Source organism: Eumetopias jubatus, unplaced genomic scaffold (assembly GCF_037043125.1).
Source record: "Eumetopias jubatus isolate StellerSeaLion01/CBP00866 unplaced genomic scaffold, mEumJub1_p1.0 scaffold_12, whole genome shotgun sequence".
Taxonomy (NCBI): domain Eukaryota; kingdom Metazoa; phylum Chordata; class Mammalia; order Carnivora; family Otariidae; genus Eumetopias; species Eumetopias jubatus.
Window position 1 is genome coordinate 42,535,756 of NW_028274818.1, and position 24,571 is coordinate 42,560,326.

Genomic DNA, 24,571 nt, shown 5'->3' on the forward strand with positions numbered 1-24,571 from the left:
AGCAATTTGGCCCCTCATGGTTGAGGACAGGGTGACCATTCTGGGAGAACTCACTCCACAGGAACTTTTCTGTCCCATGTCATTGAACTTTAGGATCTTACCTCACCCATCTACCCATTTTGGTCCCCTTCTAAAAATACTACAAAAAATGCCATCCTTCCCAGGAATGGCCCACGTTGCTTCCACCTGGAGCCCCTTCATAATCCGAGACTTTTCCTAAAATCTACCCTCCTGTGAGGCTGTTGAACTTGGGTCAAGCGTTGGAAAAGTGAATCAGAATTCCTCTTCCCCTCAGTAATTACTAGTGACTTAGGGCACAGAGTTCTCCAAATCCATTCCTGTTACAAATGGCTGAGCAATGGTGTTACTTTCTGGGTCTACTTTCTGGTAGATAGGCTGCTTAGAAAGCCACGGGTGGTGTTAGAGGGAATGTAGGCAGGGCCTGCATCGAACTGGCCCTGTGGCCTTGGACAAGTCACCTAACCACGCTAAGCCTCCTCATCTGTAAAATGGTGCTAATGATGCCCTGCCTACCCTGAAGGGTGGCTGTGTGGCTTGTATTAGGTCATGTATGTAACTGTTGTTACAACTGATAGTAACCATATGGGAAAGCAACCAGAAATGATGGAACATTGGTTTGAAAAGCATGGATGGCCATGAGATGGGGAGCCTGAGAAGGGATGTCTTCACTCCCCTGAGAGAGAACTGCTTGTAGAAGAGTCCATTGCTCACCTAGCCTCACTCAGGTGTCTCTGGCTTTCGTGTTATCTTGGGACCCGAAAACCTTGTGCATTAAACATGCTCCTCCCCACTCATTCCAGCTGCTGGGAAGAAAGAATTCCATGAGAACTAAAAAAAAAAAAAAAAAAAAAAAAAAAATCATGAGACTTAGATCGAAGAGCTATGAGAGAGCAAAAATAGAAAGGAGAACCCCTTCTGCTTCAAAATTCACAGCATAACAGGCTGGTTAGAGTTTCATTGGTCTTCTCTTTGAGATGCGGGGGGAAGCGCTATCAGGGATAATGTGAGCCAATGTCTTGGCCAACTGATACAGGATGCAGAGAATACCAGCTTATAGGCAGTACGAACCCACCCACATCCCAATCTCAAGAAACAAAGAGCAAATGGTTAATTGAACTTCCTCTCAAGAATCAAGAGACTTGAAGTACTGATGAGCTGCTATTTAGAAAAAGAGGAGGAATTAACACCAACATCAAGAAAAGACTAGAAAGAGTAAAGCTGGGACCAAGCCTCACATGGCTGCTGGCAAGGACCGGATGCCCAGAGGTGGACATGTAGGTTCATAATTTCAGGTAGAAACCATGGTCCATCCCGGGACCAGGAGGTTGCTTCCTTGTTTTGGTCTCTGACAGGGCAGATGCTTTAGCCCCTGAAAATGAATCCGTTGTTGATTCTGTCCTTCCCGCAGAAAGCCAGGATTCCCTAGCCGGCCCTTGATAGAAGGGTGGTAAGATAGGTCGCATTGTTCCTGGAATTCTGGCTGGATCTGACCAGGCTGCCTGCCTGTGGGCTGGCTGGCAGGAGCAGAGCTGGAGGGAGAATGTCCACAGCTCCCTCCCAGGCCCCTGAGCACAGATCCAGGCAGGCTCCCCACTGAGGAGAGCAGAGCTTGCCCAAGCTGAACTCGGGAACAATCTGCTGCCCCGAGAAGCAAAGCCCTTTGCCAGTTCCCTTGTGCTAACTGTGCTCCTTGCTAATTAGCCTAACGGGAAATTCATCTCTCTCTGTCCGCAGAGCAATGCTGACTTCCCACTGCCCCTGACAGGGCGGGTCTGAGTGACTGGCTGTAATTGGTCTCTGTGAAAAGCATACCGTTGGGCAGCCCACTTCATGGCAGCCTGGCATCTGCTCTGACAGCTGTCAGAGGCCGTCCTGAACTCTCAAGCTCTGTTCTCTGAGGCCTGGCTCGAGCCAGTGTCCATTTTCTGCATCTGGCTGAGCATGGGCCAGACAGGTGTCTTGGGGGGGCTCTGGGCCATTTGGCAGTCCCTCGGGCGCTGGACAGGCTCTGATTTCCTTCGACAACCGGGGGCAGTGCAGTTCAGCAAGGTGGTGGTTCTCTGATGCTTACTGTTCTCAGTCTGTCCTGGCCTGGCTTTGCTGGGTCCCAGGGGGGGGAAAAAAAAAGCTGCTCTTCTTCCGGCCATCAGCTTCATGGCTAAATTGTCATGTCTTTCCCACCCTTTTCTGAGTGTCCTCTATTAACCCACCTGTGCTTCCTTTGCAGCGGCAGGATCCCGTATAAGGATATGTACAAATTAGTGCGGGTGATCTCACCGCCTCTGGGCCTGGGAAAGAACTGCCCCTACAGGGTGGCTTGCAAGGTTGGCCTCCCAGTCCCCAGCCGTGCCCGGCTGTGGGGTGCAACCTCCAACCCTCCTGTCCGTTCTGCTCCACCACCACTGCGCCACATGAGGGAACCTTCATGTTGCTTTCCTTTGAGTTTAAAGAGGTCCAAACCCTCCCAGAACCAGCAGCTGTTACATAAGGAAGAAGGGCACATGGTGGGGGGGGGGGGGCAGGGAGGCAGAAAAAAAGGGCTTCATACAGAAGGCTGAGGTGACCTCTCTCACTGTTCAGCACGTGCGCACACTCAGTCACGTGTGTATGCACACACAACCACACACACACTCACACACACTCGGTCTCTCTCCCCACTCCACCTTAACCTGTAGCTTTCACCAGAGGGACCTCTCTGTCCTCCAGAGAATTCGGACATCTTTGCTGGTTTCCCTTCACCGGAGAACAGAGAGCCTCTTTTTGGTAGAAGTAGCACCATCCTCCCATGTGTAAAGTAGCCAAGTGTGATCCTAGTCAGCCCTACCTCTGCGCGTCCTCCAGCTCCTGGAGAGTCGGGCCAGAAGCGATCGTAAAAGCTCGAGGATAGAAAGGAGGTGAGAAGCCATAAAGAATCGGAGCTCAAGGGCAGAGCGGTAGGATGGGGTAGCCTCGGGGGGGTGTGGAAGAACGCAGTAGCTGCAGGGGTCTGGGAAGGTCTTTGTAGGTGACGGAGGGCTCCTGAGCAGATGCCTTGCCTTAGGGTCCTCTGGATATTGCCGAGGGGACCAAGGGGCCTGTCATAACTGCCGCATCGCTGCTTGTTTGCGAGACCAAGGACGTTGTTCAGGGTCACGTGGGACGCCCTCTGCAACTCTGCCAGACCCTGGGAACTCGAGCAGGAGTGGCTCTGCCAAGCCGCCGTCCAAGGCCAAGCCCGCTAGATAAGGAAGCCCCTCCTGGCACTGCAGGAGGGAAGGGCGGGCTCTCTGGGCATAGCACGGTCCGGCAGCTGGCAGAAGACGTAGGCCCAGGAAGATGCCAGCGTGAGCAACGGGAAGGAGCTGGCTTAGGGGTGGCGACACAGTGACTCCCGTACCCCGGGGGGCCAAACAGCTGCCTCTGCTGAGACTCTTTAAACTGCACCCCCGTGAAACCTGCAGCCGCATGTGGGGAGAGCCGGGAGGGCAGCATGGCATGCGAGATGCTCTTCCTCCTCCTGGTTTGGTTTCTTCCGTCCCCAGCATGCCATTGCCCCGGGGCATGCCAGGAGTAAAGAGCACTCTTCCCCACAGAGCCAGGTGGAAGCAACGGGGCCGGCCGACGTGGAAAAGCAGCCCACCACTTTGAGTGCAAGTTGCCGCCTCCTGCTGCACACACACCACAGAGGGGGATACACGACGTTCCGCCTGTGGGTTGAGAGGAGGAGAAAGGCCCGACTCCCAGGTCGGGGGCCCCATCCCGGCAGGGGCCAGAAATCCTAACCCGTGGCTGGAGCACCGTCTATCCATTTTATACCGCGCGCACACAGCCCTGGGAATTGCAAACAGGCTTGCGGTGAATGGGGGATGGATAGAGTGAACAGCCAAGTAGGGTCCTGATCGTCCAGGAGGAGAAAACTGAGTCCCCACGACTGCGCTCTAGAGTCAGAGGGGCCACAGTGTTGCCACGAATGTTCCCGGGTCTGTGTGGGGCGTGATATAAATCCGCACCAGGATGGAGTCACACGTACGATTTGCCTTGATTAACAGGTTTCCTGTTCTTTTTCTGTTTGTCCATTTTGTTTTGTTTCTCTTCTGTTTTCTGTATTATTTTGTTTTGGCTCTCTGGGAATGCCTGTTCTCCTCTCCTCCCGGTCTGCATCCTTCTCCCCACTTCCTGTTCCTTTCCCTGCCACCCTCCCTGCCCCTCCAACCCACCCACCCCCACTTACCACCCCTCCATGAGCAGTGGCCGCATCCATTACACTGAGATGTATGAAATGCTGACTCTCATGTCACCACCGCTAGGCCTCGGCAAGAGATGTCCCTCCAAAGTGGCATATAAGGTAGACCACCCCTTCCTTTATTCTGGGCTAGAGACCAACAGGAAACGGGACCCAGCTGTGGGGAGGCCAGAATATGGGGAGGAAGCTGGGCTGGGGAGGTGGAGGAGGGAACCAAGGGGGAAAGAAACAATGAGATCGAAGGGCAAGGAAGGTTCCTGGAAGTATGGAGTCCTAGAACAATACAAAGCATGCTTGGCAAGACTCTTCACCATGGGGCGTTTTATGTGTGATTCTGTGTTTCTATAAGCGTGTGGCTTCTCATGAATGACCAGATTACCAGAGAGTACCGGAAAGGAAGTGTTAAGTAACGCGTTTCCTCAGAGGAGGCAGAGGTGGCCGGCAGGATAGCGTATATGGGCAAGAAGGAAGCCTACAGTGAAACTGAGATCAGAGCCTATAAAAAAAAAAAAAAAAAATCTTCAATTGGATAAGCTAAGGAAATAAATGCAGAAATTTGTCTAAACATGGTTCAAGAAATTTTTAGGAGAGGGGAAAATCCTTAACAAATTTCTTCTTCTTTGACATAGGAAGGAACTGTGGCATGGTTCCTTCTAGGTATCAGGACAAAAAAGAACAACATGATCTCTGTGATACATGAGGAAGGATCCAGCCCCCTCCCCCCATCAGCCCAGCTGCCAGGCTCTCTTGTCAGTACAAGGGAAAAGGTGACAGTGGGCACAAGTTGCCCTCAGCATTAGATTTGCTTTCTTGGCATGACTGATGATGGGGGCTGGCCCTGGAGTCAAGGGTGGATTCCCCACGGCTTGCTCAGAGCAGTGTTGTGTATTGGAAGTCACCTGCCATCAGGGTACTCAGAGCTTTGGGGCCTGATTTTCTTCTCCACCTGTTAGTAATAGTTACTGTGGGGTGTTTAGACTGACCCAGCACTCCGGAGCTCTTTCATCTAGGAAGGCACCCCAGCAATGTTGCCACTTGTCTAGAAGCTTAAGGAAGTGGGAGAGAGATGGCACTCAGGTACAAACAAGAAACTGACTTTACACTCTCAAGACACCACGTCTGTGGAATCACATTAGGTGAGATGTTCCAACGGAGCACTAGAGATCCTGCCTTGGGAAGAGACACATCCCTCCCTGCTAGGCTGGTGGTTCTGCCAGAGGACCTTCTAGCTGCTTCTACCTCCAAGTTGTATGGCTCCAGAGAGCATCTCCTTGGAACAGGGCCGTTTCAGGTCCAGGACATGGCTCTTCATGCGCAGCTTATGGGCTGGCATCCTTTTTGCTCATGATGGCCACATCCAAAAGGACCAGGTGGTGGGACATGGCATTGAGTTCTTTGAATTTCTGGGATGAAGCTTGGGGGAAGAGGGGGTGTGGAGCCTGGAGGAAACGTTAAAGGATTCCAAAAGCAAGATACTCTCTGGAAAGTGGATTTGGCCATTTCAGTTTGATCCCTTCCTTCGGGTGAGGGGAACAAGGCCTGCCCACTCTGCTCCTGCCTCGGTCACCCTTCTCTCATTCTCCCTCCTCTGCGCTCTGCAGCCTTCTTCCCCGAGACCCTGTTTGCACTCTTTTCCATCCTGTTCCACCTCATCCTTTGGATAAGTTGGACTTATGCATGTTTAACCATGTGCTGGCAAATTTCACCTTTTAAAGACTCAAAAAGGGGGCATCAGGATGCATCTTTCAAGTCAGATAAGCAAAGCGAAATCTCCCCCGTCACTCTCTTTCCATGTGAGTTTTGGGGGTATCCATGGGACAAGGGGAAACAGAGAGCAGCCTTGAATCAGGGAATGGAGTCACCTCCCAGAGCTGACTCTTTTCTCTGAGCCGCTTCTTTTAAAAATATCACTTTCCATCGCTATGGAAGACGTTCTTAGGACCGTGGAGGAGTCCTGCAGAATGACTAGCCCCCCTTCTTTTGGAATTCGGCGACCCCCCCTAGGAAAAACTACCTAACTACATAGCAGCGAATGAGGCTGAAGTGAGAAGCAGAGAGAGGGGGTGGGACCGGGGACAGGGAATCCTTGCCCTTCTTTTTTGTCTCTGCATTTGACCCCTGTACTTCTCTTCTCTTCTCACCAAGGTTTCTGTCGATTTTTTTTTTTCCTCCTGCTGTTTCTTTTCTCTCTTTTGCACAGAGGTTGGTCCTGATGAATATGCCAGTAGCTGAGGACATGACAGTCCACTTCACCTCCACACTTATGGCTCTGATCCGGACAGCTCTGGACATCAAAATCGCCAAAGGTGAGCTGCGGGGGGAAAACGGGATTCTGCAACAACTCACCCGAGGTGGCACAGGCTGGAGATTTCGAACTTGCCTCCATCTGACAGCGCCGTGATGTGGAAATCAGCTCTGTAGGGTCCTAGTTTCACCTCTGACTTGGTAACTCTAATGTTTGCCACTTCTTCCTGGGAGAATGAATGGTTTGATAATCCCTAAGGCTCCTTTCAGCTCTACCAGCCTGCGAGCTTTGTTGTCTGGCACAGGGTAGGCCCACAGAAGTCTTTGCTTATTGAACGAAGGACTTTTGATTCTGCCCTTTTTTTCTTATGTGGTATCATCTCTAATGCCCTGGAAGGTCCATGGCAGGGGCTGTTGGGGCAGCACTTTGCTCCTCTCCGTTTCTGATTCAGTGATTCAGGAGAGGAAAAGTTTACTGCTTCCAGATGCCCCTCCAGCCTTCCTGCTCTTGCCTGTTCCAAATCCTTTTTAAAATCAGGTCACTCAGGCTATGGAGTCAGAGTCGCTGGAAGAATTAATGTACATCTCATGAGGCAGGGGAGGCTCCTTATGGCTCTTTTCATTTTTCCCTCTGATATATTAAGCACCCGGGGAGGTGTTTCTAATGAATGAGGAAGCTGCTCTTGGTCTCGGGGCCTCAGATCTGTGGCAGGATATCCCTGAGTCACTAAAAATGGGAGCCAAAATGTGGTCTGCTTCTTCAGCAGAAAGACCTGGTATTACAAGATCCACTGTCACTAAGTGCCAAGATGTCCTCTGAGAATATGAGGTGCCATGCTGATTCAGCTCCCACCCCGCACCCACTCCCTCAGTCCTTGGTGTTTGTGTGTCTGTTCTATTTATGAAAATTTATCTTCTAGGTGGTGCAGACAGGCAGCAGCTAGACTCGGAGCTGCAAAAAGAGACCCTGGCCATCTGGCCTCACCTGTCCCAGAAGATGCTAGATCTGCTTGTGCCCATGCCCAAAGGTGTGGGGGTCTCCTCCTGGGTAGTGTTGTCACTGTGGGCTCAGCATGCCACGGTCACGTCTTTTGGGAGAATGGGAAGTGATCAAGGAGATAAAGAAAGGTTGCTCTTTTATCCGTAGGAAACCCAAATCCCCCACTTCTTAATCCCTTTGCATGCACTGAAAACATTTTTTCAAGATAGGTCACTGTAGTTGTGGGCGAAACTTCCTGGGCATATAGCCCTCTCCCTGCCTGTAGTAGTGTCCAGCAAACCCTCACGCATTGGCAATAAGGGTGCTGTGACTTGGACATGGGAATCTAGACCAGTGGAGGTGATGCTTTCTCATATGTGGTTTCTCATCAGTATCCTTACCCTCACTGGGTGGTGGTGGAAGCTCCCTGAAGGCAGATCTGGGACCTCATCACTTGGTATCCCCAGGGTCCTGCACACGTGGAGCTCTCCATAAATGTTGGCTAGATGGGTGGCTGAGGGAGCAAACCTGCTTCAGAGAGTGGGGAGGCTTGTGAGGTGTCCTCACTCTCTGCCACCTGTCTTCTCCCTGTTCCCTCCCATGCCACCTTTGTGGTTCTAGCCTCTGACCTGACTGTGGGCAAAATCTATGCAGCAATGATGATCATGGACTACTATAAACAGAGTAAGGTGAAGAAGCAGAGACAGCAGCTGGAGGAACAGGTGAGGGTCACTGACAGCAGGGGAAGTGGGTGGGCCATGAGGAGTCACAGGAGGGCCCCTCTAGGGCCAGGCCTGCGCCTCTGTGGGGCTCAGAAGCAGAGGCCGGGGTGCAGGGCCCAGGAACATTCTAATGTTGGGGATTAGAAACCCAGGAGATTGGAGGATCAGGCATGATCCTATCTTACCCAAGTGAATGGTATCCCCCGCTCCCCCGCTGGTAGACCCCACCATCACATGAATTCCTCCTTCCTGCTTTTAACACAGAAAAATGCACCCATGTTCCAGCGCATGGAGCCCTCATCTCTGCCTCAGGAGATCATTGCCAATGCCAAAGCCCTGCCCTATCTCCAGCAGGACCCTGTTTCAGGCCTGTGAGTATAACCAAGGACTCCACAGCCGTCCTGCTTGCATCCGATCACCAGCACCATTGTGCAGGCCCAGAAATGCCCAGGAAATAATAGTCTGAGCCAAGTGATCCTTTCTCTGAGTTTGAGAAGACAACAGTTTTTATTTTAAAATGGTTATTCAGTGGGGGGAATAGCATGTTCGGTCCTGGGGCCAGCTTGAGAGAGAGTGAATGGACAAAGGAAGAAGGGCATACGTTCATGTCTTTGCTCTACAAATAAGAAACTGGGGACTAAATAAGTTACCCACAGCCATGTGGCTAGTAGGAAGCTGAACTGGAAGTTAAGTTTGTTATTCCTAACTCCAGAGTATTCCCACTACACTGTTACCTGTAATGAACAAAAGGAACCTTAGATCAGGAAAAAATATATATATATTGGAAGCGGAAACAAAGCCTCGGTTAAGGAATTTACCAACTCTTCTGAGTTGCAAGCCCTAGCCCCCCACTTGGTCGTTAGTCATACATGATTTACTATAGCAGACATATCTCATTATAACCTGAACTTCTTTACATCAGCAAGCATGTCCAAGTTCCAAAAGGGCAGGAATCTCTCTGCCCAAGGTGAGTGAGTTTTTGCAGTGGGGTTTAACCCGGTCTTCGTTCTCGTGGAGCTGATAATCATTAAATACCACAACCTCAGTAATTATCAGGGGAATGAAATCAAGGCTTGGGAATGAGACCTCTGTCAGAATGCCATTTGGAGTTTCTCACACCACCAATTCCTTTAAGCCTGTGATGCTGGACACCTGTTTTTGAAAAGCATTGATTTCAGAGGTCTTAATCCAACACATTTGCAAGAGAAGCAAAGGACCAACATCATGACCAAGGCTATTCATTTTTACAGATATTTGATGTGATAAAATAGCAAGGTATGGATTCTCCTGTCTACAGAAAACCAGAAGTCTGCCTTTGGTCTGTGCAGGAAGCGGGTATGACTGGAGCTGTGGAATCTTCCCAGGGGAAGTACAGGGTCTTTCAAGGGCCTTGCTTAGAAAGAGAGGACACCCCTCCACCTAGATCTCTCTCACCCCAACAATTTGCCATATTTAACTCCTACTACAGCATCAGTCCAACTCTTCCCTGTGTTTATTGATACTTTTACTCCTTGATTTGACCAATATTTGTTAAAACCCCCTATGAGAGAAGAGCTGGCTCAGGCACTGGGGAGTTATCAGTCAACATGATCACGGCCCCCATGGAGATAAATATTGAAAAAGAAATTACAAAAGCGATGAAGGTTAAAATGCAGAAGGGTAGCCTCGTGTGATACCACAGAAGAGAAGCAACACAACGGTTCTAGGGTGTGGGGAGGCCTCCCTGTGGAAATAACATTTAAGGAGACTCAAAGACAGGGTCTTCAAAGAGAGTGGGGGGAACGGGGAGAAGCCTCAGCAACCTGAAAACTGTCAGGATGGCTGGAGCTGAGGTGATGAGCTCCATCAGGGCCAGCACGGGGAAGCATTATAAACAGGATACAGGAGTGAGGGTTTATCTAAGGATCATGGCGTTTTACTCATCAGTGTGACATGATCAGACTTGGGCTTTTCAGAGATGATTCTTGAAACCAATGTGGACTTGTATCAGAATGGAACAGTTTGAACTGCTTTTAGTATGTGACGGCAATTGTGTGAATTATTAATGACTGTGGCTTGGACTAACAGGATGGAGATGGGGAGAGATGCTCAGACTTGAAATATTATCAGGAGGGAGACTGGATGGGATGTGGTGATTGATTTGCCTCAGGGAGTGAAGGAGGGGAAAAAAAATCAAAGATGACCCACAAGTTTCCAGCATAAGGCTTTGGGTGGTTGTTGGCACACTTCCTGAAAGGGGTTCAGAGGTAGAGGTCCTCAGGACCTTCTGCCCTCCCTGAGCTTATACTTGGTGGAAAGCCAGTCATGAAACAGAATTATTGGAAAGCAGAAAAGTTGTCATTTTCAGTGATTTGGACTAGGAGGAAAACAGTGTGGCATAATCTGAGTCCACCTCCATTCTGGCGGTAGGGAGAGATCAGAGAGCATTTCCTGAACAGAGTGAATTTTGAAGGATGAATTAAAAATAACATGAAAAAAGTTTGCCAAGGGCAGGGGAGTTGGAGAGAAGCACTCTGCTCTCTGGGAACAGCCTGTATTAACGTCTCGAGGCAGAGAGAAGCCAGGCGGGCCCATTCAGTGAACTAAGAGAGTCCAGTGTGTCTGAAATTCAGGAGCAGGAGGTAAAGGGCATGAGAAAGCAGGCAGGGTAGGAACCAGATCAGGAGAGGCCGTGTTCCAGACTTTATCCTAAAAATGAGAATCCAGACACGGTTTTTAAAGGAGGAAGTCACTCTCACTTCAAGTTATTCAACTCTAGGAGGTTGTTCAGTGATCCCAAGTGTCCTCTCTCCCCATTGGGGATTCTGTGGTGACTCAGAGAGCAGTGTCCATCTTGCTCCCAGTGATTCTCAGGAGAAGGCACACTGAGGAAGGGGACTGACATGTAAGCAGGTCATTTAAATATCAGATCGCTCTGTATCAGCTGTGAAAATTCAGCAAACATCCTCCTGGCAGCAAGGGGACAGGTGGGGTGACTCTCCACTCTTCAGATCCCTCCCTGTGATCCCAGTCAAGGTAAGATTGTGCCTGTGGATTATTTTTAAGTAAATTGGTTCACGCCTCAGATTTTCCAGCAGATACACTCATGAGTGCAGTACCCTCCGCTCTGAAATGGCTGTCCCTCGAGTACAGGACGATGCCCCCTCTCTCCCTTCCAGCTGCAGCCCCATCCCCGACCACTGTCCCTCTTCCCACCATCAGGAGGCTCACTCCGCATTCTTTTTTTTTTTTTTTTAAAGATTTTATTTATTTATTTGAGAGAGAGAGAGAGAGTGAGAGACAGAGAGCACGAGAGGGAAGAGGGTCAGAGGGAGAAGCAGACTCCCCGCTGAGCAGGGAGCCCGATGTGGGACTCGATCCCGGGACTCCAGGATCATGACCTGAGCCGAAGGCAGTCGCTTAACCAACTGAGCCACCCAGGCGCCCCTCACTCCGCATTCTTGAGTGGGTCAGAGGGCACCTGTTACAGTGCTAGTCGCAGTGAATGGCAGCAACAGACACCTTCTCAGGAGAGACTGGCTACCTTTTTCTCTCCTAACCAGCCCCTTGGGTCCCATTGGCCAAGAGTGTCTGCAGGTTCCCAACAGTGGTTTAAACCTGGACGGCTCACCATAGCTTTCATTCAGTGGCCTCTTACCTCATCACCATTTAAGTGTTCTCCTCCATAACCATCAACCCAGAGGTTACCACCTCAGAGATCATTCCCCCCAGCTCATAAACCAACAGACATAGTGTCTGGCACAGAATTGTCCTTCAGTGGATGTTCATGGCATTGAATAGTTTGGCCAAGGATGTTGGCACAATAAGACCATATTTCTGCTGAGACTGGGGGAAATTTTTTAAAAGACCACGACTGCTTGATATTTAAACAAACTGTTCACTGTTTAAACTACAGTATTTTTTTTTTCTCTGCTGGAGGGAGAAACTGAGCAGAAACAGGTTTGTAATTGAGCATGGGTCTTCCATATGGCTGAATGTGACAAATAATGTCGTTTGTCACAGATAGACTAGTCACCAGCAGAATTCTGATGAATGGTTCCAAATGCAGGTTGAAAACAGTGGCTTCTCCTTTCCAGTGCTTTTTTTTAAAAAAAAAAAAACTTTTTATTCCAGGGTCCAGCCCCCTGTCAGTTACCAGCCTTATACCCAGCCAGTACTGACGGGTGTTGCCCTTGCCAGAAAGGAAGTCCCCCATCTGGGGTGGGGCGCTAGTAGCGGCTATGACAGGACTTTCCCTTTCTCTCGTGTACACGTGACGTCTGACTTTGCCATTGCTTTTCAGGAGTGGCCGTAGCGGATACCCTTCGATGAGTCCGCTCTCCCCCCAGGAAATATTCCAGTTGGCTTGTATGGACCCAGCCGATGGACAGTTCCAGGAACAGCAGTCTCTGGTGAATGAATGAGTTACATGACCTCAAAAATAGTTCCTTGGTTTCCCGATCCCTCCCACTCTCATTTCCGAATCTTATTTCATAGCTATGGTTTATCAGGAAAACCCTTTCTGATAGTCCTGCCAGTTAGTTACCCTGCTGTCTCTCCTTTTGTGGCTGACTTTCTCATGTTCTCTGACAAATGCTTCCTCTGCACGTTTTAACAATCCCAGAGACCCCTTACCTGCTTCAGGAACCTAGATCGCTTCAGGCTAAACCTTCTTAATTTATGCCTGTAAGCAGCAAATGTAGAAGCAAGAGTCACTAAATCTTGCCTTTGATATGGAGCCTTAGGACGAACCATCAGAATGAGTGGCACCAAATGGACAGCTTAGTGTAGCCAGGTACTGCTTCTGGGAACACAGGAATGCCCTACGCCGGCCCTCTGGAGATGCCCACCTCCTGGATAACTCAGGGGAGCATGTGTGACCATGACGAGCTGTCAGCCAAGAGTTACAGAAAAATCTCTTACCTCTTTTCTGTGTGTCCCTTTTGGTCACAGTTCTATAAATCGAGTACATACTGAGAGGTCCCTAAAATCCCTCCCCTGAGCCTAAAGTTTTTCATTAGCATAAATGGTAAAATTCCTGAGAAACCTATTGAATCAAGTTTAAGCTGGGGGGGGGGCGGGGGCACATTGACCTTTAGATTTTGCTAATACAAAGCTAAAATAGCTTTGTGTTTTGATTCCCAATGATAATAGACTTTACCGTTATCCTTAGTTCAGGAGCCTGAGATCAAGGTCCATCCTGAACTTAGAATCAAAGCCCAAGTGTTCATGGGCCTGGAAAGAAAAAGACAAAACTCCACATTTGCAAAAGCCCACATAGACAGCTTATTCTGAGTTCTGTGTCACTTTGATTATAATTCATCTGTGTGTTTTCTCTCCCCTTCTCTCCTGACCCCCTCCACTGCTACCATGCACCCCAGAGCCATCCTGGATGATGTGGGTGGAATGTGGGACTGGCCTGTTTATGGAGTGCATGTCTGATGGCATGGGAACCCTTAGAGGGGGCAAAACCCTCTGGTAGCTCAAACAAATGGGTGATTCCGTCTCCTGTGACTGCTGAGACAGGGAGTTCTGTGTAGATGTTTGGGAGACCGCTAGACCAAACCCTCCCAGGGTATGAGTACCTTGGGTGTTCTTGGTAAGGTAGGCAGGAATCATTGGACTATTTCCTGCCTTCCTTTATGAGGAACTTAGCACCATGGACTAATTGGTACAGATAGTTTTTTATTCTTAAAAGTTCCTCTCAGCATTTTACAGCTTGTCTGCCTGATGATGTGTCTGGCTGGGAAAATCTCAATAATCTGTCCTTTCTTTCACAGGGAGGCTTGCTTTATTACATCATTATTTCTGTGGGTTCCCCAGGGCTGAGCCATAGTGCCAGGACTTTTTGGATCTGTGTTCATCTCATTGTCAGTACTGGTGTCTGTAATTCAGTTCAGGTGTCAGCCCGTGCCACACGCTCACCACTGTGTACTCCTGCCCATCCCTTGGGGCCCCCTGCTCCACGTCCAGAGGCGTGGCCATGATTTGTGCATGTGTCTTATCCCACCTCCCACACCCCACAAACTGCAGTGTTGTTACCACGTCTGTTTTTTAAGTCGGACCTGTGTGCTTTATAAAGCATGTACTGCAAACACTAAAATTTCCTCAAGCGCACATATCACATGTCCTAGGAGGGCAGTCCTCCCCTTCACACCAGAAACCACCCGGCCAAATGGTCTTGGAGGCTGAGCCAGGTCTCGGGCACCCTTTCCTTCAGCAGTGCCCTATTTAAACAACTAGGTTTTTAGGGTGTCATTCTCTAAATATAAAATAGCTTTTTTTTCCTGGTAAAATCTCCAGATGTCCAGGATATTTCTAGGTCTCTTTGGTGGCCCATGTAAACATTTCTAAGGCAACTCTACCCCTTAGGCAGTGACAGTAGCTATCTGTATGGATCACGTACATTTGCCAAACTGACATTCTTTAACCAGGAAAATCACCTAAAAGAGCTGACCCCTTAGAGAGTTCCAATCTAATCTTCTAGAGTGGCATAGGCCAGTATAACAGCCACTTCCCACATTGGCCATTGAGCACTTGGATTGAGATGTGCTGTAAGCAGAAAATACTGTCCCGTGTCAAAGACGTGGTGCCAAAAAGAATGTGAAATATCCCAAGTTTTAGATTGATTACATGTTGACATGAGAATATTTGGATATATTGGGCTAAATATATTAAACTTGATGGTTTTTAAAAATTTTTTTAAATGTAGTTCCTAGGAAATTTAAAATTACAGAGGCACTTTGCATACTATTTTTATTGGACTGCACTAGTGGAGAGCATCCCTGACAAATGGCTATCTATCATATTTTTTGAATGGTTTCAATCGGAAAGAAAGTTCTCAGCTAATAAAATCAAGTGTCTTAAGGTTTGAGATGATATATTTGATACCAGAAATTGGTGACTTTCCTTAGAATAGTGATTTCTGTTTGACAAATAGCTTCTTCCAATTAAAAGAATAAGCCTAACAAACACTACCAACTTTCAGAAAGTAAACTTCACTTATCTAAGAAGTACTATGACATAATGTTTTACAGAGCTATAAAATCAGAAGCACTGCTTAGAGGTAAATAAGAGGATACTTGACTAGAAAAAGTAGTCTTTACCTTTCGGTTCCTGGTAGAATTTTCTGTTTGGGACATCTGGCATACCACAAGTGCACACATAGATGCACACATATATACACATACAACTGAGACCTTAAAGATGTAAGTGTCTCTTCTAAAAACTATTCTTGTTATGGAGGAGGCAGAATCATCCACCGGAGGTGAGAAGCAATGAGATGGAACCAAGTCCCACAAGCTTGGCTGTGTGTTTATTTCCAGGAGCCAGAGGTTAGTGAATTAAAAAGCGTGCAGTCCTCTAACCATGGCATCTACCTTCCTTCGGACACCCAGGAGCATACGGGATCGGGGAGGGCATCCTCTATGCCACGCCTGACTGTGGATCCCCAGGTAAAAAGCTATCACCACCTACCATGTGTAGTGGCATCCTGGACTGTATTGAATTGGTGGGTTATGAAAAAATCATCTGATATTTTCAGGTGAGCCCTCGACTTGCCCCCATCCCTTCCGTATAAGCAAAATCTGGCTCATGGGCCTTCTCTTTAGAGTCTGCTTGCTCCTCCACAGTGTGTTTTTAGTGAAGCCCTAAGCATAAAAGTCTAACTCCTTCTGGATGGGCTCAACATCTTCAAGACTCAACCAGCCATGCAAGAAATATTTTCCAGGATTTTCCCTGTGGTTCTTTTTTTTTTCCTTTCACCTTTCCTGGCTTCCCCAGCACATATGCAGTTACTTACACACACAGCTCTGTGTCAGGACCGTCTGTCCTAACCAGTGCAGGCCACGCCTCGTTTCTTTGTCTGTTTTTCTGGCTTCTTTTTTTCTGTCTGTCTGTCTTACATCAAGTTTTGACAGAGAGAAGAAGTTTTTGTGGATCTGTTTTAACATCTGTGGCAAATCAAAATGCAAGAGTTTAAGGTGGGGCTGGGGGAGGGGGGCGGGAGGATGGATGATAGAGAGCAATGCATTCTTAGATGCTGCCCAGCTACGAGCTGTCCTAAGCTCCTGTGCTATAGGGAAGGGCCTTCCCTGGTGAGAGCAACAAAGAAAAGGCAAAGTTATGCTTCTTTCATGGTGCAGACTTTTTGATAATTGCCCTCACATATTTCAGAGTGGCTCAAGGTTCACTGCAGGTCCTGGCTGGGTCCCTATGGTAGAGGGCTCTATGGGAAGCTTGCACTGTACATTTACTGCTTGCTTTCCTGAGCACGAAGACAAGACCGTGGATAAGTCTCAGTGTCTATGTTAACATAGCATAGGACGCTTGCCGCCAGCTAAGATCTGAGCAAGAGGGATTCAAGGAAGGTTACAGTTTGCACTCTTCAACAATCTTTAGCTCACTTCTTCCTTACTTTTAGACCTTTTCCGTAATTAATCCAGATTTTGTGTTCCTCTGGGGCTCCTATTTCCAGGTGGTGACAGATCCCAGCTCCATGAGACGTTCATTTTCCACGATTCGGGATAAGCGTTCAAATTCCTCATGGTTAGAGGAATTCTCCATGGAGAGAAGCAGTGAAAACACCTACAAGTCACGTCGTCGGAGTTACCACTCCTCACTGAGACTGTCAGCTCATCGCCTGAATTCTGACTCAGGTGAGGCGGGGGGGTGTTCCCTGTTCACCTCTTTTCAGGCTCCTGCGCTGATGACCAGTTCTGACAAGAACTGAAAATCACTGGAACAGGATTCAGATAAGGATACAGGTTTAGGAGAGCAAGGGAAGAAAGAACACTTGTCATCAGGAAAGAGTTCCCTATCTGATTTGTCCTGAAACAAAGTCTTCTATATTCATCATAAAGGCTGAAATTTCTTTCTTTCAGAGTAGGGCTATAGAAGTCATTAAAATGTATAGAACTGTTGAATCAATTACGTTTTACACCTGAAACTAATATAATCTTCTATTTTAATTATACTTCAATAATTAAAAAAATTGAGATTTTCAAATAACCTTCTGCAAAACCACTGAGGTTCCTTAGGGGGTTTCTTTTTTTTTTTTTATTAAAGATTTTATTTATTTATTTATTTGACAGAGCACAAGTAGGCAGAGCAGGAGGGAGAAGCTGGCTCTCTGCTGAGCCAGGAGCCCAACGTGGGGCTCGATCCCAGGACCCTGGGATCATGACCTGAGCCGAAGGCAGCCGCTTAACCGACTGAGCCACCCACGCGCCCCACCTTAGGGGGTCTCTAACACATTCCTGGCAGGGGCTGGGCTCTTACCACCAACTCCGCTTCAACCCCAGTAGGGCTACCTGGAATTTTTTTTAGGTTTTTGAGTTTTGTTTCTTTTTTAAGGAAAAGGGTCATACTGATAGAGTTTGAAGCATTCTCATGTTTTTCTAATGGTTTCTATTTTACTAGATGAGGAAAGAGATCAAAAAGCTGTGACATGCCTATAGCATAGGGCCAGTAAGTGGCAGAAATGGGACTAGAAGTCTTCAGTGGGACTGAAACACTTTGACCTCCATCCCTTTACTGATGCCACCTTCCCCCCAAAAAATTACACACCCGTGTTTAGGACAGAGAATTCCTGGGCCATATTGTTGGCAAAGATTCTATCTTAATTGTGTTCTAGCATAAACAGTAGCAGAAGAGAATCAAGTGCATCCTTTGACACGTGTGTCTTTCCAATGGCAACTTGCACACTTTCCTCTTCACAAAAGAGTAATTTTCCAACCTTTCCCTCCTGCCTCCCTTTCAGATCACCTGTTGACATGCCTGGAGAAGCTAGGATTCCTCAGGGGCCCAGTCCCTCCCAGGCTTTATGACATCTCTTTATGTTCAGAGGCCAGTATGTGTAGAGCTGTGATCAGGTGCTTTTGTCATCTCTCCCAGGCCACAAGTCTGACACCCATCGCTCAGGGGGCAGAGAGCGGGGGCGGTCGAAAGAGCGAAAGCATCTTCTCTCTCCCGATGTCTCCCGCTGCAATTCAGAGGAGCGAGGGACCCAGGCCGACTGGGAGTCCCCAGAGCGCCAGCAGTCCAGGTCTCCCAGTGAGGGCCGGTCACAGACCCCCAACAGACAGGTGAGCCTGGAGAGGAAGTGGAACCCCTGTAGAAAGAGACAGAGGGGTGGTCTGCTAACGTTAGGTGCAAAATGTGGGCATCTAGTACCCACACCCACCTTGGTGTCACAGCAACTATACCCATTGTGCATAGAAGCTGGCTACCTCCTGCTTGTGTACTCAGAAAACCAGATAGTTGCCCCAAGAAAGACAATGGTATCTAGAAGTCATTCCATCTCAGTCCTCAGAACCCAGAGGTACAAAGTCACAAGTAAGTTCACGGAAGTCTCAGCCAGATTTAGGAGGAAAGGATCACCTCTAGCCAGAAAAGTTTCTTTGACCAGTTGCGTGATCCTTAGTATTAGTTACAGTGGTGATCCATCTCTCAGCACAGGATTTATCATTTGGATCAGTTCAACCTCACTTACCTAGCTTCCAGCCATCCCAAAAGGAAGACCCCCCCCCCCCTTCTCCTTCCAGCCCCTGCCTAAGAAATCACTACCCGAGCTGTGTGAAAACATTCTCTCGACTCCCGCTTTCCTCCTCACTCCCAGCCCAAACTCTGTTTAAGGCTGTGGGAGCCCAGATGGGAGAACCCCTCAGCAGCAGTGAGCAGAGGGGAAGGGGAGGGTCTGCTACAGTAGACTTTAGAGGCAGTTGAGAAGTTTCTTCTAGAGCAGTGACTTTCAAATTTTAGTGAACAGAATCATGAAAGCTTGTTAGAACTGCATATTCCAGGGACCTAGAGGGCTCTGCTTCAGTAGTGAGACCAGCTAGAAAGGGAAAAGTAGAAAGTTGAAAGGACCCCTACTTCCCCAGGAACTTCTGAGCAGGTGGTTCATAGGTCACACACACCTTTGAGAAACACCTTCCCGAAGGTTCATTTACCAGCGCTGGGCTCAGGGACCCTTGGGTCTAGGTGAGCAGATCAAGTAAGGCCTGAAGCAGCAGCTGAGCATGTGGGTGTAGAAGCTGAGTTGACCTCAACCAGCCACTGAAGACATGAAGGCAGAGTGAAGATGAGGGGAGGAAGTTGCTATTCCCTCAGATCCACTTCCCAGGAAAGGTTTCCCAGACAGCAACCCCTTAGCATCCATTCATCTTGCATGTAGCTGTCTTCCTCTGAGGTTGCAAGGCTTTCTTTCACTGTGCCCCTTGTTACATTTTTTGAGCTTCCAGATCCTTGCTCCTCTAAGTGTATGCTCCATGGTCCAGCCACACCTGGGAGCGTGTTAGAAATGCAGAGTCTCAGACCCCACCCCAGACCTGCTGAGCCTGCAGCTGCAGTTTACGTTGACAGGCCCTGGTCTCCACGGCGGAGACTCTTCTGTCTCCTTCAGTCCCTCCCTTCCTAAGCGGAGGGGACCCCCAGCTCAGACCTCCCTCCCCCAGGCTCCAAGGGCTCTCTGGAGGGAGGGTTGGGGACCTTACCCGGGCCCCTAGTAGGGATCAGGCCAGGCGCGGTCTAACCTGCCTTGTCTGTCCCGCTGCGCAGGGCACAGGTTCCCTGAGTGAAAGCTCCATCCCCTCCATCTCTGACACCAGCACCCCAAGACGAAGTCGCCGGCAGCTCCCACCTGTTCCCCCAAAGCCACGGCCCCTCCTTTCCTACAGCTCCCTGCTGCGCCACACCGGGAGCATCTCCCCGCCGGCTGACGGAAGCGAGGGCGGCTCCCCGCTCACCTCCCAGGCGCTGGAGAGCACGGAGGCCGGCCTGGTGGAGGCTCCCAGCTCCCGGCTCGTCCAGCAGGGCCAACACTGCTCCCCTCAGCGCTACATCTCCGAGCCCTACCTGGCCCTGCACGAAGACTCCCACGCCTCAGACTGTGGCGAGGAGGAGACGCTCACCTTCGAAGCCGCCGTGGCCACCAGCCTGGGCCGCTCCAATACCATTGGCTCGGCACCGCCACTGAGGCATGGCTGGCAGATGCCCAACGGGCACTATCGGCGGCGGCGGCGCGGGGGGCCTGGGCCCGGCGTCATGTGTGGGGCTGTCGGCGACCTCCTGAGTGACACGGAAGAAGACGACAAGTGCTAGAGGCTGCTCCCCCCTCCGATGCATGCTCTTCTCTCCACCGAGTTGGGAAGCCAGTGCTGCCCGGGGGGGAAGGAAGAGGGAGGAGGAAGATGGGAGGACACCGTGCATCATCAGACGAGAGGAACGAAGGGACACCAGGAAAACCAGGGGCACTCGCCCCATTGCTTTACTTCCCTTTGCAAGATGGGCCCTGCCCACGGGCTGCCTCTTTGCTGGGGACAGGAAATTGGAGAAGGCACAGGGGGCTTCCCATGGCAGGAGGGACGTGAGGATGGCTTTGCTTCCCCTTGCCCCTTCCCCCTTTGCCGTCAGCTCAGCTACAGAGGGATGGAGCTGGCCTGTGTCTACACCCCTTGCCCTGAAAAGCCTGGAAGACTTTCTGGCTCTTCGCTAGGGAGTTGTGGAGACCCCAGCAGAGGGGTCCTCTCCCTCAGCAGCTCTTGCTCCCCAGCCAGCACCCCTGCCAGGGAGGGCAACCACAGGAGCATCTCCTGCACACTCCCCTCCGGCTTGCTTCCCCCAGAGAAGTGTAGGCTAAGTGCGGGAGTGTTGGATGCCAGGGGTCGGAGGCCAAAAGGGAAAAGTTGAAGTGGCAGAAGGGGTCAGGGTGCTGTGGCAGCAGCAGCAAGGGCTGGTCTGGGTGAGCAAAGCCATAGTCCGGCAGCCCGGACCCTGGGGGAGAGGCTTAAATAGAGGGAGGGAATGGGGGGTGCGGGGAGGGACAGTCCCGTCTCTTTGAAGCCTGTCACCTCCTCAGTAGGTGCTGGGTTAGGATAGGCCAGGGACAGCCCTCAGGCTCCACCGAGGCTCTGGGAAGGGTATATTTGGAAAGCATTTACCAACCCCTGTGGCCAGAGCACCAGCCGGTGTGAGCAGAAGTCCAGCCAGGACTCTGCCAGGCCTTAGCCCTGCAAATGCTGGTCCTAAGGGATCTCTGAGGGTGGGGTGAGTACGGTGAGGGGCACTTAAGGCAGAGTCTGTTTTCCATCCAGTAGAGAAGAATCTGGAACCAGCACATAGGGCCGAATGTCAAGGTAGACTCTGGGCCAGGAGGCAGTGGGCCTTTCTGCCAAGCAGCGAGGCCCCGAGCCAGAGGCCCAGGCTTCCCTGCCACTCCCTGAGATGGTAGTGCACACATACCCAAGGTGGGCCCTCCATCACTGAGTAGAGACTTCTAGAGCGAGAGGAAAGGTGGCCAGACCGACATGTGAAACTTCCATGAGAGAGTCAGGCTGAGTTCACTGAGGACCTCCTGGGAGGAGGACCCCTTCCACAGCTAGTTGGTGAAGTGAAGGTCAGTTTGTCCTGACACTTTGAAGGTGATTAGTCAATATACCTCAGCTGAGACCTGGGCTGCTCCTCCTAGCCACGGAGACTCTGATGCGACCTCGTCACACAGTGTCATGAAATGGGGGTTCCCCATGGCCCTGCATATTCCCTGGGGCCGGGACGAGGCTTTTTCTCTCCCCAGGGTAAGAGCTGGGCAGAAGACGGCCTCAGGCCACTGTGTTATTCTTAACCACCAACCCCCCAAACTCAGAAGCATGGAGAAAGAGAGAGACTTCCTCGACTAATCAGTCCTCGCCTTGTATCGATTGTCCACTCGGGGAAGCACATCACTCCCTCTATCTGGTGGAAATGTCCCATCCCCTCAACTTCCTCCCCTGTCTCCTCCCAGGGGCTGGAAGGGTCTGCTGGAGAAGGGTGCCAGGCAGGCCTTCCCTTCACAGCCACGAGCAGGCCGAGCTGGCCTCACAGGCCCCTCCCCTGGCCCAAGATCCCCGTGGCTGAACCCTCTCCCCATCCTCCTCCAGCCAAGCCAGCCTCCACCTCTTGGGGAGGAGAAGTGAGGAGCTGTTATTTTTCTTAGAAGGAGCCTCTTTTGACTTCTGAAGTTTTTTGTTTGTTTTGGTTGAAATAGAACTAAGGCATAGTTGCTTCTACCCTGAAAAGCCAAATACAACCGTGGGGCTGCAGAATCGTTGCTCATGGCCCCGCCTTCTCTTTTAGATACTGATGGAGCTTCATGACCCCCAGGCAGCCCCCACATCAAAGTAGGCCCAGGGCAGGAGACCATGGAGGCAGAACAGAAGCCGCCTCCTCCCCGACCTAATGTCCATTTTCACTGCACTCTCCTGCTCACTACTTGCGTGCTTGGGAGTAGCTGCCCATGTGAACGCGACTACGTCACACCCTGATCTGAACAGGCGTGCCCCCCTTTACGGAAGACTCAGATGCTGGGCCTTGTAGTGTTTGAAAAGTTTCCTCTGCCCTGTGTCATTTCATGCCAAAGTGCCGCAGTGGGCTGTTTTCTGTGCACAAATTTGCATTCTTCCCCCTCAGAAATGCAGCTTTCCCTAGGGACAGGCCTACCCCAGGACAGCCGCTCTGAGTCAGCAAGCCTCTTGCACTGTGGTGTGAGAACAGGAATTGATCTCTTCTGCCATCTCAACAGGAGGAATTTAGCCTGGCAGAGCAATTACCAGAAATGGGATTTGCCTGTAAACCACATTATGAACACAAAATTTACTGTGCCAGGAACCCTCCCTGGACACCTGAACTCCTTAAACTCACATACACACCCAAGCACCGGAGTCTCGAATGCGGTGGTATCGAGCCTTGCAGAGGCAGTCCCCCGACCAACCACTGGGGTTTTTCTAGAACCAATGAACTTAGGAACGCTCTTACTCAGTTTCCCCTGACCAAGAAATTGGGTTTCTTATCCCTGAGCCTGCATTTACCGTTCTAGTAAGACCAGAAAATAAAAGACAGTTTTCTGTTAAGTCACGGAACTCATAATCTGTTTCCTTCCACCTCTTAATAAATGTGACCTTCCCCCTTCCCTCTAATAGCTGACCAGGATATCCCTTCCCACGTGTCAGATTCTGTCTCTTCTCTCTCCCTTGAAAAGAAGGTCCTTGAGATCTCAAAACCTGTGCTGCTCTTCTTTGGATGAAAAAGTATGGCAGCATCTCGAGAAATGCCAAGCAAACTGGAAACTGTTGGAGATAACACCGAATGATTAAACGGAGTACTGCAGGTCCCCTCAGAAGAACATTTATCTCTATGTCCAGTTTCCATTGCTATTGTTAGTCTTCGGCATCTCCTCAAAACAAAGAGGGAGGGATGGGGGAAAAGAGTAGAGGAGGAAAAGAAATCAAGGTAGATTAACTAGGTCTGTGTTTAGATGCTCCTCTCTTCACTTCCAGACAGACTTCTGGTGGGGAATTCACGTGTCTCCCTCTCTCAATCCCCATGAGGGCAGAATGCCAGCAGGCCTTCAGACACAGGGCAAGAGCTCTAGGCCAAGATGCTCTGTGAGCCAGGGTCTGGATAGAATTACCTACACTATGAAGAGATGGTACCTTCGAGCATCTCCCCCACCCCACCCCCAGGGTTGACTTACATAAGCCATGAACACGACCGCCCAATGTGGGTCTGTCCACTCTTCTAGCTGAAGAATCTATTTCTATTCTGGGCTTCACTTCTCCCCACTCAATGTCCCTATGGGGTACTGAAATCATGGATAATGTTTCTCTGAAACTGAAATTCAGATGTTCTGGATTAGACCACCTTTTGACTCTGGGACCACACAAAGACGACCCCATATTCCACCACTCAGCCAACGTCTTCTTTCTACACACGTCCATCTCTCCCCTGGCCTTTGTGATGAGCCTCAGTATCTCCTGCCTTCTGTTCTCCCATCCCAGCTCTTGTTTTGCTGCATGTTATCACTGACTTAACTCCTGAAATGTTTTAAATCCACCCAGTCCAAGCTTATTTGCTGACCTGCCTGTTTCTGCTGTTGGGGAATGCATCATTCTCATAAAAATAGTTGGGAACTCACCAGGTAATATTCACAAGGTGATCTGAACCAGTATAAGGTGCAGTACTATTGGGGTGAGTGGGGGATATGAAATGTCCGCATATTCAATGAAAGTCCACTTGAGGGAAATTAGGTCTCTCTTGGCATAATGGAACAAAATTTAATAATTTTGGTTTTTTTAAAGAAAGTTCTCAATTTTCCATTACATCCTATTTCTAAAGCCTGCTCTGGATGTTTCATTTTTGGACAGAGTATTTGTTCAGTGGGTTGAGCCAGGGATAAGCTGAGATTCTTTAATTTCTCAGCCCAGCTGTAATAAATATGAGGTCATAATAAGAAAAGGCATATGTATAGCAGGCGGGAAGCAGATGGTCATCTACTTTGCTGGGATTTTGTGAGACTTGAAGGTTAAGGAATTTTCACCCTATTTTTATCAGTTTCATGTTTGTTATGTTTTGAGACCCTCAGAGACCTGG

The 24,571-nt window shown here is 49.7% G+C and overlaps 1 protein-coding gene across 7 annotated transcripts in view; it reads left to right on the forward strand.

The window, feature by feature from the left end:
• CACNA1E (calcium voltage-gated channel subunit alpha1 E) overlaps positions 1–20,925 on the forward strand; it is a 384,845-nt gene extending 363,920 nt beyond the window's left edge. For 5 of the 7 annotated variants that reach the window (XM_088016637.1, XM_088016633.1, XM_088016634.1 and 2 more), the window contains 10 exons: positions 4,249–4,345; positions 6,444–6,549; positions 7,408–7,515; positions 8,088–8,188; positions 8,453–8,559; positions 12,471–12,579; positions 15,493–15,621; positions 16,644–16,824; positions 18,062–18,252; positions 19,727–20,925. In XM_088016637.1, coding sequence (XP_087872763.1) covers positions 4,249–4,345; positions 6,444–6,549; positions 7,408–7,515; positions 8,088–8,188; positions 8,453–8,559; positions 12,471–12,579; positions 15,493–15,621; positions 16,644–16,824; positions 18,062–18,252; positions 19,727–20,269 — 1,672 coding nt within the window. In that variant the 3' untranslated portion in view covers positions 20,270–20,925. The remainder of the gene's footprint in view (positions 1–4,248; positions 4,346–6,443; positions 6,550–7,407; positions 7,516–8,087; positions 8,189–8,452; positions 8,560–12,470; positions 12,580–15,492; positions 15,622–16,643; positions 16,825–18,061; positions 18,253–19,726) is intronic. The other 2 variants (XM_028121536.2, XM_028121537.2) reach the window with 1 other exon arrangement.
• Positions 20,926–24,571: the final 3,646 nt, after the last annotated feature.